This window comes from Sylvia atricapilla, chromosome 7 (assembly GCF_009819655.1).
Source record: "Sylvia atricapilla isolate bSylAtr1 chromosome 7, bSylAtr1.pri, whole genome shotgun sequence".
Classification (NCBI taxonomy): domain Eukaryota; kingdom Metazoa; phylum Chordata; class Aves; order Passeriformes; family Sylviidae; genus Sylvia; species Sylvia atricapilla.
The window spans coordinates 28,204,275-28,218,262 of NC_089146.1; the positions used below are offsets into that span (position 1 = coordinate 28,204,275).

Consider the following 13,988-nt stretch of genomic DNA (forward strand, 5'->3'; position numbering starts at 1 on the left):
GACTCTTTATACATCTCCCAGTTTTCCATCAGGCCTGCCAGCTCTCAGTTCCAAGCTAAGTAGGGTTCCCTTCCCTTACCATCATCAGTTTGCTCAACTGCTCAATTTAAAAATAAAAACACCTTCCTGCACATAAGTTCCAGGGTTGTAAAATCCAATCTCTGAAATATGCCAGTGCAGTAGTAGTTTGCACATAATCTAAGCGAGTGCCAAGCAAGCAAAATAGACAGAGAGTCTCTTTTGCCTCAAACAATTTTTACCTTACTTAGAACTTCCAGCCAGCAAAAAAACTGCTTCTCCTTGCATCAGAGAACACATGAAGTTGATGTGGCAGAAGAACTGTAACTAAAGTGACTTTTTGGGAAAAGCATCAGCACAGATCAGGATTTAATTTTCTTTCCAGCTGGTACTGCCACAACTATGGGGTTCACACTAAGCAGGTGATTTATGGATGATGTAAACACTGGTAATATTGGCCATTATTGTTTGTTAAGACTGTTCAACACATATTTTTTTTAGTAAAAAATGTTCTCCTCCTTAAACACATTCTAGGTTCTAAATGAAAGTCCAAAATGCAGCTGACCTTGTTCTCACCTCTCCCAAGCGGGCAGTAAAACTCAAAACCCCACCACATGTACTTTAAGAAACAAGCAACTAGACAATAACAACTGTAGCACATTTTGGCTGATTTTTCAGAGATTAACAGAGATTCACTTACACAGTTTAAACAAGTTGGAAAAATAATTAGAAAAACTTGCAAGATCTGAAATCCAGGCCCTGCGAATCCTGAAGCATTTGACAGTCCTGTGTCTGTAAGTTGCTACTTTTGTACACACAATCATTTTCAACATTATTAACTTCGTTAGCGTGCTCTGCTTTATACTTACATTTCCAAAACCATAACAATGTTGGCTTTTTCTTCAAAGGCATCTACACACTGGACAAGTTTTGGATGGTGTAGGCAGTTCATGATGCTGATTTCTTCCCTTATGTTTTCTTTTTCCTTAGCAGAATATGCTTTGAAAAATTTTCCTGCCCAAACTTTTCCATTCTTCTTTTCAACAAGCCTGAAGACTTGTCCAAATTTTCCCCTGAAAATATATAACTATTTCCATAAAATATATTTTTGCAATATATGGGCCACCACCAAATAGCAACAATTTACTAAATATTCCAGCACAACAATCCCCTAAATATTCCAGCACAACTATTCCATTCTGAAATAAAACTATCTTAGTATCAAGTAGTATTCTATGCTGATCTGCAAAAACTTTTGAATGAATACCATGTTTAGAGATATTCTGCCATTCCAGTTAACAAGTCTTATATAGAAGGGTTCAAAAATTGGGACTCCTACCAGGCTTTAATTCAGGGTATTTTTGCACAGTTTTCTATAGGTCATACACCTCTGAAGGTGATGGAGCATTCCAGGTACAGGATTTAGGTGAAATCCGAATCTGAATGCTCGAGGCTTCAGTGCTGTTGTTTCCCTTTGCTGTAATGTACAATTCTAGCTCTGTGTTACCCTTCTCAGGATTTGTTCATGGCAGCACAGAGGATCCCCTGGCCTTCAGCACTGGTCACTGAAAGATTATCGTGGCCTGCAGTTCACACCACCACGAGCTGGGGCCCTGAGAAACACAGCCAGGCTAATCACTGACCTTCTCTCAGCAATGGTATTAATGCTCTTGGGATTATGGCCGCTGTCAACAGAGATTCCAGCCCGTAGGCAGGATAATCTTATTACCACTAATGGATATAATGGAAGTGCAACTACACAATGTGTACCTTTTTTTTTTTTTTTTTCCAGATAGCTTTTAGGGCACTGAAAAACGAATGAATCCTCTAGCTTTGTTCATTTGTGGGCTCCATTTTCCTTGCCAGAAGTACATGTAGTGCCTATTTAAAATTATCAGCTAATCGGAGCAAAGGATCTTTCTGGAGCGGAGGCCAACGTATGTCGAAATCTATTTTTACCACAACAAAGGAGCCCAACTGGGATGTTGCAAGTGCAAAATGAAGAATAAATGCCCATGATCTTTATCACTGGCTGCCTGCCTTGAAAACTGTGTGTCTTCAAAAGCACAGCCCCATACTTACGATCCCAGCCTTTCTTCGATGTTATAGACATCTGACACCTTCTGTTCAGTGTTGATCGTAACCGTCCGATACTCGACCTCTGTTTCCTTCCCCTCTACAAAGAAGCATTAAGGACCGTGATTAAAATCCTCCAGAAAATGAGGATGAAGAGCACCGGTTTCCTGTTTAAAACATGCACTTCTTACCATCGTCAGACAGCTCCGCTTCGTCTTCTTTAGGTTCTGTGATGAAAATAAAAACACATGAATCAATTATTAAATGGGATGTGGCACTAACAGAAAATATTCAAATTACTCACAGTGACATGGACAATGGATAGACCCTATGGCAAAGCAGCAAAAAGCAGTTGGGGAGTTTGTGCATTAACTTCATAATTAAAATCTCTTCATCACTTCTTCATCACTATTGACTATCCAGCCAGTCTACTCACCATTCCTGAATAAATCAAGTTCCTGTGGTTTGCAGTACTTGTCAATTATGCTTGCCTACTAGAAACATCAGCATACTGCATCAGTTCAAAGTAATCTAAGAAATACCTTTAGAATACCTCAGGGAAATAAAAAAATGAATATAAAATATTAAAATCAATAATACTTCTTGTTTAATGACATTTTTTTCTTGGCTTTGATGTGCTTTTTTGAATTGTGAAGCCAAAAGTTAGGCAAGTTTGTACATGAAAAGATTCCCTGCAAAGATCCCGACAAACTTCAGACACGAGATATTGAGAAAATCTGAGCAGCATGCATTCCCCTGGGCATTGCTGAATTCTGCAATCATTGGGATCCAAAAGGACCCTCAGTTCTACAGGCAGACTCAAAGACAGGGGACCCAGTGACCTAAGTCAGAGTAAAAGCTGGCCTGAGTCTCCTGATTTTCATTTCTAATTTTCATGTACATTAACTGCCTGTAGCACTGCTTTTTGCCTGTGGGTGTGAGGGGAAGGGGACTACAGCTGGAATGTTGTTATACAGTACTTACACTGCTTGGGCTTGCTCCACAGACTGTGGCTGTGAGCACTGATTTGAGAACCTGCAAAGGCTGTTTGTTACCTGGTGACCTGTTAATTCTCCTGCAGCTGCTGAAGCTGCACTTTGCCATAATGGAGTGCAAGCCTAACCAAGGGATTTATGCCCCCTGTGTCAACAGATTCATGTCATGAAACATTAATGCAGCACTCTGGGCACTGTTATGTGCTTTAAAGCACAGAGTTAGATGCAGAGGATGAGAAGGAACCAGAAATAAAGAGGGCAGGGGGAGCAGATAGGTGGTCTGAGGCATCACCCTTTCCCATCCTACACAAAATGCTGCATCTGCGTGCTGGTAGCAAAGCCCATCAAGTGGATAAAATCTGTTGCTAAAGCCTTCCTCTCTTTTTTTTTTTTTTTTTTTTTTTTTTCTGGAGCTGCAACCCTTGCATATTCCTGCCCAGACGAGCTGGTTTGCAGAGCTCTACCAGAAGAGCAGGGAGGGAAGGGCGCCTTCCCCACCCGGGGTAGCTGTCCTCAGACCTTCCTCAGGCACAAACCACTCCTGCACAGAGCACATCACATTTTCCTCCCCTTTTAAGGGCTGTGTAAGGGAGCTGCTCCCAGCCAGGCTGCCAGTAGGTAATGTCTGCCAAATGCTGCTGAGGCAAGGAGTCAGTGCCCGGTTCTGCAGCGACACTGCATTGAAGCCACGGAGTAGAAACATTTTAGTCCACCAGTGGAAGCCTAAATTATTTAAGTGGTACATATCTGAGCTTGGTAAGTGCTGAGTAGCTGTGCTGAAACCTTTCTCGGAAGTGAGTCAACAGTACCAAATTTTCCTCAAACATGGCAATGGAGGCTCTAATCTGTTGTGACTTACAACTTTATTTTTTTTCTTTAAATGCACAGTGAAAATTTAGCCATGCCTTTCTTCACTAAGACCATACTGACATTGCTAATATGTGCTGTACCTCAATATGAAATTCAGTAATCAGACTTCCTTTTCTAATCAGCCTAGAAAATCCAGAGTTGTTCAGCTGTTTACATAGATGGCAGCTTAGAGTCCTGACTTTGACAGGTGTTCAACACATGCATTTTCCACTGCCTTTAATTAAGGCACGAATTATATTCACACACTTGAAAAATCACACTTTAGATGATTTGTTCTTTTCCCACACTATCTGCAATACCAAGAATTGAAATCAATGGGCCCTGGAATTGAGAGCACGAAGACAATCTCCCCCCTCTTGCAAACAGAACACGTTTTCTTTTTGCTCAAAACAACTTTTTTGTTGCTTTTTTTAATGTGTATTGCAATGACTCATACACTTTCTAGCCTTTTGTACTAAATGTATGTAAGGAAATGCTCAGACTTAAATGGAAAAATAGCTTGTTTGCTTTGGTCCAGAATAGGCAGTTGCTCTAGAAAAACCACAGAGGAGAGTCAGGTCTCCAACCCTAGAAGGTGTTTGTCCTGCAACTAAAGAAAGAGGGCATTCAAGCACAGGAAATTTTATTATGAAGAGCCAATACCATGGAGCTTCTTTTCAATTTTATTGCTACTCCTAATGTTATTTTCCCCGCTTTGAAGAGAAGGTGCATCTTGATTTAGATTTGTTTTAAATCTTGCAAATAGAGGGAAGTAATTCCTCAGCATGCATCCCATTTAGCACTTGAAGAGAAATATTATTTACTTTTGTTTGAGAGGCTTACATGGTTGTGTGATGCTGCATCACTTTGCTCTCATTTTGTCTTCCTTTAGCAATAAAAGATAACTTCACAAGGGTTATGTGGAACATAAAGCCCTGCACATGTAAATGAAGAGGGAGAGATACAAGACACAGTTCACTCCTCGAAGACAGAAAAAATGGTAAAATTTGTAATTCCTGGTCTGGGCTTTTTGGTAATGTGACTGTCAAAGTCATCCTTGCACAGTAGGTAGATGGAGGTGTGCACAAAAATATGTGGTCCCTTTCTGGTTTTGAAAAATAATGGTGACATTTGCGTGTTTCAAGTTTTTTACCAGTTCCTGAATAATTTCTGCAATGATCCAACTCTCTCTATAAGCCCTTTGAGAAGATCTTAAGCAAAAACTAAGAAGTAAAAGATACTGAAAAACATTTTTAAAAGTACATGCAGCTTTAACCAAAAAACCCTAAAAAATATTTTTGGCATCCATAATGCTGCAAAACCAACATGCTAAGAAGGATGGCCTTGAATTCAGAGGCTGGGTGTACTAGGGGGCACAGGACTGAGGTGCACGAGTGTGCTGGGATTGAAAGCATGGGAAATACAGCTAGCTGCAAAGTGCCAATTTATTTTCTGCTGCATATTCTGTGCTTGGCTAGCAGCAAGCACATTCATTATTTCCAAAAGCAAATTTGGGATGGTGTTTATGGTTTGTTTTTCCACAGCGGGTCCAGTATAAACTATAATAAATCCATTGGTGTATTTCAGGTAAGCCACCAACCATTTTCCAGCTGGGCATGGACTGAATGTGTAACAGCTGCGAAAGGTTTCATTTCCCATTACCTGTGGACTGAACTGCAGAATTCTGTCAGCCAGCACTCACAGCAAGCCAGAATGAGAATTAATGCTTGCTTTCACAAGGCAGGGATTTGGGATCCCTGAAGCCAAGTTTCCACACTGCAAATATGCAAAACTGATGTGCTCTGACCCCCAGATGAAGTCTGTGAAGGACTTGAGCACAGTTACAATCCAGCACAAACGTTCACCTCAGAGACACGTGGGAAGGAGGGTGTGCAGCTCTCCGGCCTCGGTAAGGAACTCTTAAGGAAGAGTTCAGCGAGCTGTTTTTTCCCTTGCAAGAACTAACCTTCCTGTTTCTCTCCGACCTTGACCAGCTCAGACTCCTGGCTGGGCTCGCTGATGCCGTAGACGTTGGCCGCTCGCACGCGGAACTTGTACTCGCGGTCAGCCTGCAGGTCCTGCACGCTGAAGGACGTGCTGCGGCACGTGGTCAGGTCTGTCCATTTGTTGTCCACCGAGTTCCAGATCTCCACGGTGTAGGACTGCACGGCGCTGCCGCCGTCGTACGAGGAGCCGTACCAGGAGAGGGTGAGGGAGGAGCTCCGTATGTCCGAGGCACAAGGAGTGCCGGCAGGTGGGTCTGGTTTGTCTGCGGAGACACGACACACACCGTGAGCATCAGAGCACAACTTCCACCAGGGTAATCCCGGCCCCAGCTCACAGCCCTCCTCTTCCCATCCCACTGCTCTGCCTCGCAGCTGTCACTGTAGAGACTGTGGAGACTAAAACCTGTCCCAGCAGTGCCTGCAATCTCCCCTCCTTGGTGATCTTCCTTGGAGGAACAATCCCATGGCTGTGATGTGCTTCCTTCAGCTCCCTGCATCCGCTTCCACACTGCAGGGCCACCGCTCACCTTTCACAGCCTCAGAAGGTGCCCCTCATCCAAACACACCTGGGTACAGAAACACTAGAACCAGTTTGTTGGCATGGAAACGAGGCCTTGAAGGGTGACGAGTTTATCTGCCAACAGTTTAATGAACAAATTAATCTTTGTGCTGGTTTTGGAAGTCTAGTGCACTTTTCAGTAAGAAGGAGTTCAACTTAGAATATATAATTCAAATAGTGAGATCTTTTTAATCTTATATGCATTTTGGACACTGTTGAGGAAGCAGAAGATAGAAACTTCTGTTTTTCCTCAGAGGACTGCTACTGAAGTCCTCATTTAGATGAGAAGATTGCATATCCCCAGAATCTGGTGTGCAGATGTGCAGCCAACTATGCAAACACCTGAGAAAACACAAAAGCCTTGCAGTTATACAACTTCTTCAGGATTTAGTCTAATGATTAATTATTGAAATTAATGTTCTTCTAAGACAGAAAAATGATGACTTTTAAAATAAATTGCTGGAAAATAGCTGTGGAAGTTAAGCACTTCAAAAGACTTTTAAAGGAAAAAATAGCTTCTCTGGAAATAATCCTCTCAGAAATAATCTAGCAAAACCTACAAAATAATGATGATGTTGATGTGGATGAAGTAGTGGCAAAAGGTTGGAAGATAAATCAAAGGATGGGATAAATGAGAGAAAAGGAAAAGAAAAAAGATAGAAAGTGTAAGATGCTACAAACAGTAGCTACACTGAACACAGATTGATAAAATCCTGTCCCATTTTGCTTGTTCAAGCTGCTAATGGACATTATCATCTTCTCTGTAGGAAAGGCAGAGCTGACAAAGCAGCCAAAAAATACTGCCGCTTTCTCAGCAATAAAAACATCCACATGCTGGGGGAAGCTGTTGTAGACTTTGATCAAAGTCTCACTGTGACAGACTATATCCTTCTATACTCAAATTATCATTCCTAGGAAAATTACTGAGCTGACAGAAATAGCCACCATTTGTCAGAAACACGCCTTTGGTTCTTGGACAGAGGAACCTCTCCTCTGAGTGCTGTGGTTTAACTCCTAGAGAGGGAAATTGGGACAGTCTAATCTGATCAAGATAGGTAAGTATCAGTTCACTATTTGGAAGAGTTCAAGTTTCATTGCCCAGTGACTTCCCTGAAAAATACTTTAGTTCAGTTAAGATGGAAAATACATCTCCCTCCACAACTTAAATATATTACAAGAGATATAAATAGAAATTTTGAAGTATAAGGGAAAAGACTGAGAGGGAGGAAGGGAGGTGGACACCGAGTATGCCACTGCATTCAGTATGAGAACCCCCAGGTGGAAGAAAAAGTGACTGCCAGAATCAAGATTATCTTTCTTCATTTTGGCAACACTTAAAACAGCATTCCACAAGGAGTCATCGTTATACAGCACTCTCTTGTTAAACACATGGCAGAGACCAGATGTCCTTAACTTCTGGAACAGCTTATTGTCCTGCTTAGTGGTCACATTTTACTCACCTCATTTTCTGGCAGAATGGAAGGGGCTATTAACAAGCATGGATTTATAGTGTAGATATATAATGAACTGAATCACAGAGGAGTTACATGCTTTGTCTAAGAAAAATGGATTGTAGTAAAGATGAGAACTGAATCTTGATCTCCTGGTGCCCAAACAGCAGCACTCCTCTTGCCTGTACTGAGTGGTCCTGTCCCAGCCTCCCTGGAGCTGCAAGAAGTGAGGATTCAGTGCCCACACCATTCACAGTATCAGCACGTTTGTACCGTACCCACAGCAGCCATCAGAGAGCTGCTGGCATGGCACACATGAATTCTACAATTTTAGTCAGACAGTGGCAACAGCATCTTCACTGTAGCTGGTTATCCGTGCAGACCTTGCTGGGAATTATTTTCTGTCCTTCTCAAAACCTTTACAGAAATGGAATATTCAGCCCTGTGTCTTGTTTTCCTCCCATGTAACCATCACTGCACCATCTCAAAATGCAGACAGAACTTGAATAAGTAACAGCCAATTCATCCTTAATCCAAACAGAAGAGTTGCAGATAGGAGGAGGAAAAATGCTCTGAAGAAAAAGCCAAGCCAGTAGTCCATCACCTTACAGGGGCATCTGTTGAGGTTTGTCAAAGCATTGCAGATTCTCTGACATCTGCTATGCACATAGCCAAACCTGGATGCATGTGTTGCTTTTAAAATAAAGTGTTAGGTTGCTTGAGTGCTGTCCACTGAATTTATATGAAGAAAGTGAACTGCTGTGTTTCAGTATTTGCAGAGCACAACAGCCTGCTTCCTGTGCAGGACATGAAAATACACTCTCTCATTGCTGACTCTCAACACACTGGTGTTTCCAAATGAAACTCGGGGCATGATTTATCAGTTTCTCAGCCCTCAGTTTCCTCAGTGAGCTCTCTTTCCATGACTCACCTAGACAACTGGAGTCCCTCTGGCCAGCATGGTTTACAGAAGCAAGGCTTAGGTATGTGAGCACTGCAGAGAAAACATTCATGGCCGAGGGGACATCAGTGGCAAAGGAAATGCTGTGGGGCTTTGAACTGGTGTCTGCTAGCCTTGGAAACATTTCTGTATTACTCAGGCCTTTTTCCCAATAGGCAGAGATGAAAACCTGCAACCTTGGCTGGACTCTATCGAGGCAGAAAGATGCATGTTCTGTTTGAAGTCTATCATGTGCTGCTGCTTGCAGATCTGTTCAGTGCATAAATACTGTAGTAGCTGCTATGGGAGATCATAAACAGGACTGAAAGCGTAATCTTTGCTCTTTTTTAATATGACAGATGTATATGTACCATTTTACCATGCTTAAAAATGACTTGCTATCAGACTGGATGGTATTCTACAGCTCTGCACATTCAGAGAATCTGCAGATGGTCTCTCCATGTGTCTGTTTTGTTTCTCAATAGTTTATTCTATGGAGATTTTAAAGGTTACCCTGTATTCATCTGTCTGTATTGAAAGCTAGAATATTTTGCCAAACTACATTCCCTTCTGGAATAAGAAATCTCTATCGGCACAATTAACTACTTCCAATAAAAACTTCCTATGGGTTGAGGAGGGGTGTGGAAGACAAGCACAGTTCTCTATTTTGTCCTTCTGTTTTAGTGTTTACGATACCATTAACGTCCCTGAGCTGCCTGTCTCCAATATTCCACTGCATGTCACGTGCAGTTTTTGACATGCACGATCACATTTCATACTTAGGTTTAAATTATGAGGGCTTTACATTGGCTTTAATGGACCACAATTTTGTTCTTCCTCTTCTGGAGCAATCCATAGAATCCATACAATCTAATATGTGAACTAGAAGGAAGGGAGAGCACCCAAAAATGTACTTGTGCACTTTCCTATAGGAGAAGCAACTAATTTAAAATATTGAGCTCTAACTTCAATTTCACTGTTACATGCAACAAAAGAAAGCCACCATAAGGTATCTTAACGGTATGAAACTAGGAGTACTCCAGCCTTGGCTAACCTACAGCACATACAAAATCTAGATTTAGGATATTCTGGATTATCATGGTCAGACTGGCTGTATCCACACAGTCTTGTTGAACCTGGTCAGAATCCTACAAACTCCCATTCCTTTGCAGGTAAATCTCTCTAGAAATGAGGAGGGTTGCCCCTAGCTGGCTTCCAAGGCTTTGTGGCAGGCAAAGGAGCTGGATAAGAAATTAATATGGCCTCAAACGTGACTCAAGGACTGTTTGCACAGCAGCACAGAGACTGCATTAAGCTGCTGACACCAGCAGCACAGAGGGAGCAGCAGGAGCAGCTCCTGTGTGCTGTGAGCCATAAGCCAAGCAGAGAGGAGTAAGAGGAGACTGGAGGTGATGTGAAGGAGGGCTCTACTGCTTTGTACCTCTTGTGCTCCAGCAAACCAGGCACAGGTTAAAACTCCTTGCTTCTCAACAAAGGGAGGTGTAAATTACCACTACCCCAAAAGCGAGGAGGTCAGATTCCAGTTTATTCTTTGTGGCACATATTCCTTAGGGCATAAAGTGATGAGCTGCTCCCACATGAAATGTTTAAGCCACTTTTAAGACCATACCAGCACTGAAACACACACTTGTTATTTACTGTTAAACTGAATTCAGCTGCACTCCTTCCTCAGATAAATTCTCAGAAATATTTTGGTAAACAGGTTTTGATATACAGCCTGAAGTAAACTTTAATTAACTTGTATTTGCTCACTCTAAGAAGCATAGAACATACGCATGCTCGGCCATTAAATCATTGCTATTTATCAGACAAACTTGACCTGATGTCGTTGCCTTTTTTTTTCAGTGCTGTATTGGTTAAAGCACGTTGCTAATGACATTTGTTGTGGGTTCAATCCCTGTACAGGCCATTCACTTTGGGCTGGACTTGATGATCCTTGTGGGTCCTTTCCAGCTCAGAATATCCTGTGATTCTGTGACAACTCCATAAGCAAAGGGACTTTCTCTCTTTCTGCAAGGAGGCGAACCCACAGCTCATCCAGGACACCCACATGACATGAGACTGTGCTATCTAGACCTCACTGCCTTCTCCACATGGCTCAGTTTACAGAGCCCTCAGAACACAAGAACCATTCCAAGAGACCAAAAAAGGCAGCAGTCTCCTTATCTAACTGAGTGCATGGACATAGAAATTGTTCTGCTACTTGCTGTGAGGGTCAGGCTGAGCCAAGGCAAGGCAACAGGTTTTGCTGTGCATTAAGAGCTCGCACAGCCCTGGCTCTTAAGCAGAGATATTATTTTAGGAGAAAGCCTCTGAAAACTGAGAACAGTATAACCACAGGCTCTGAAAAGTCTTTTTCCCCTTTCTTTTATGAACAGAGACAGCACTGAAGCAATGTCTCTGAAGTAGTTTTCTTTATCTGTTCTCAAAATTGGTTTGTTTTCTTTCTAAATCCAGTTATCATATTACTGTATAACACTATTATTAGCTATTGCGATATTTGTCTGCCAGATAAAGAACAGACAGAAAGAAACAATTTAATTCCATTCCACAAGCTGTTTAGCCAGGGAAGGTATTTAATATGCTGCAAAAGCCAGTTGAACACTGTCCATGCCGACAGCACTGGCAAAGCTTTCATTTGAAATCCATCAGCAGGAGAAAAGCGAAACCATAAAAGGTCATAACTGAACTCGGCACTATCGCTGACAGGGCTCGGGGTCATGGCAGACCTCGCTGCTTTGCCTGGAAAACTACGTCCTGCAGCTCCTTTTCCAAGGGAGAGGAGTGCTAGTGCTACCCCTTAACACCTGTAACTAATGTACACCCTGTATGTTAGTGCACCACAGGTTCAGGATAAAGTTCATCTAGAAAATGCCTGCATTTTCCTGCAAAACAACTCAAGAGAAACTGGAATGAACACAAGTTTTCTCCTAATGAAACAGCCTCCCCAGCAGAGGTGAGGACCCCATGGTAAAAATTTCTTAGTCCAGACTTGGAAATCTGCACCTCCCCTGTAAAATACACTGCAGAATACTCTCAACATTGCTTCTCCTGACAACTCTGACATAAAACTAACTCATTTACAAACTGCCCTTTTGAGACCTGGGGATAAAGTAGCTCACAAATACTGGGGGCCAGAGCATGTTGGGGTAACTGAGGCATAGAAATGTAAAATGACCTTGCCCAAGGACACACAGGAGAATGGAGCTGGGAACGAAACCAGAGCTCACCACTCCCACGCAAATGCCCTCAGCACAAGAACATCTCCTTCTGCCACAGCCCTAATGGAACAAACAAATATATAATGCATTCTCAGGAGCCTTTTTCTAAACCATCTGCTCCTGAGTCTGAATCAACAAGCTGTTCGGATTACTCATGGGCTGCACGTTAGGTATCTGCTTTGATAACTGAGTGAATTAGAGCTCCCAAACCTGCCCACTGAAAGGCAGAATAAATTTTAGGAGTTTCTCTAGTAGGAATTACTATCAGTCTATTAGTCTCCACTGGAGTGAGTTTGGGCCCTAGGAACCTCATGTTTATGTGCAGGAGTTGTGATTAATCATTTTTGAGTAACTAGGTAAAATACAGGAATTTTGTTGCACTTGTAAAGATATTTATTTACTTCCTCAAAAAAAACCTGACGGTAAGCATCAGGAAAAAGCAACTATGCATGGAGCTCTACTGCAGTTTCTCCTAACAGAAATGACATTGAAACTACATGGCCTTTCAAGGGATAAACCTGGATTAGTGTGCCAGCACTGATGCACAGACCAGCATAAGCTGGTTTTCCTCTACACCTTTTTTTCTTTCTGTGAAAATTTAGTTTTGGTACAGCTGCAGTGTTTTTCTACTGTGCTTTAGTGGGAAGCTGACAGTGGAGGTTACTATACTCTCCAACTACAACAGCAGCAACATAAGACATCTCTCCCTTAACAACCAGTGTAGTTGCCCTTTAACCATAAAACCAGTGACAAAAATACTCCAGCAATCCAGAGGAATCTGAAAGGTTGAAGGTTACAGAGCGAGTCCACCCACATATTCTTAGGAAATTCACTGCATTCTTGACCTGACTGTAAACAGGGAATCACATGGATACTGCAAGATACAATCTGATGCTTTTCCAAAGAAGAACTTCAGAATCATTCATATTTGCACTTGTGAGCCACAATACTCAGTGTCAAAATGTCTATGGCTGTCTCGCTTCACTGTCTGCTTCCCAGATGTCTGCACTTAACTTTTCCAGAGAGGGAACACAGAACCCTGACCACTGGGTCCTCTCTGTCTGAGTGGTGAGCACTGTGCCAGATTTCTCAGGATCTCACACAATGTATTCACAGTGCTGAAAGGGTCACTGTGCACTGCTGGTTTTACTTCCACCTTTCCCTTTAACAGAGTTTTGGGGCAGAAAACAAATATTAATATAGCTTGCGTATATGTGACCTGTGGAACCAGAACCAAGCCCTTCAGAGCAGCAATTCATAATCCTATTATTACATTCAATGACTATTGAATCTAGTGATGATCAGACCTTGTTCTCAAATAAACTTGTATTTTTTCACTTATGCCTGGAAAGACTGTGCTTACAGAGATTCTGCTAAAGACATATAGAAGTAACACTTTCCTCACAGAAAGTAACTTCTCCATCCCAAGTCAAGAATGGAATGGAACAGAGGAGCAGGTATTAGTGAGTTCATGTCACACAACTTGCATACCTGTGTGCAACATGCATATATATATATATATATATATGTGTGTGTCCTTGAGTACTTGTTTTATCACTTTCCAACAGTAGAGAAGGATGCAAAACACAGTGCATGCACTAATACTGGGAGTAGTAAAACCACCATAACTTTTAACTTTAGGCCTCTCAGGATCTAATGACATTGCTCTCATTCTTTCACATATATCTACCATAGAGCTTACTAATCACCATGATACTTACATATGTGTGTGTATAATACATATATGTATATAGGCACACATATATACACACAAAAACCACATCAGGAACAGTAAAAATCCCAAAGGATTTGTAAAAGACAAAAAAGGTTGGTCAAAATTAGCCCCCAGTTA

General features: G+C 41.9%; 1 protein-coding gene across 2 annotated transcripts in view; it reads right to left on the reverse strand.

The window, feature by feature from the left end:
• Window positions 1–13,988, reverse strand: part of MYLK (myosin light chain kinase) — a 199,490-nt gene that overhangs the window by 24,903 nt on the left and 160,599 nt on the right. For both annotated transcript variants that reach the window (XM_066323075.1, XM_066323076.1), the window contains 4 exons: window positions 5,905–6,207; window positions 2,286–2,321; window positions 2,101–2,194; window positions 888–1,091 (listed from right to left, as the gene is read on the reverse strand). In XM_066323075.1, the coding sequence (XP_066179172.1) occupies window positions 888–1,091; window positions 2,101–2,194; window positions 2,286–2,321; window positions 5,905–6,207 (637 nt within the window). The remainder of the gene's footprint in view (window positions 1–887; window positions 1,092–2,100; window positions 2,195–2,285; window positions 2,322–5,904; window positions 6,208–13,988) is intronic.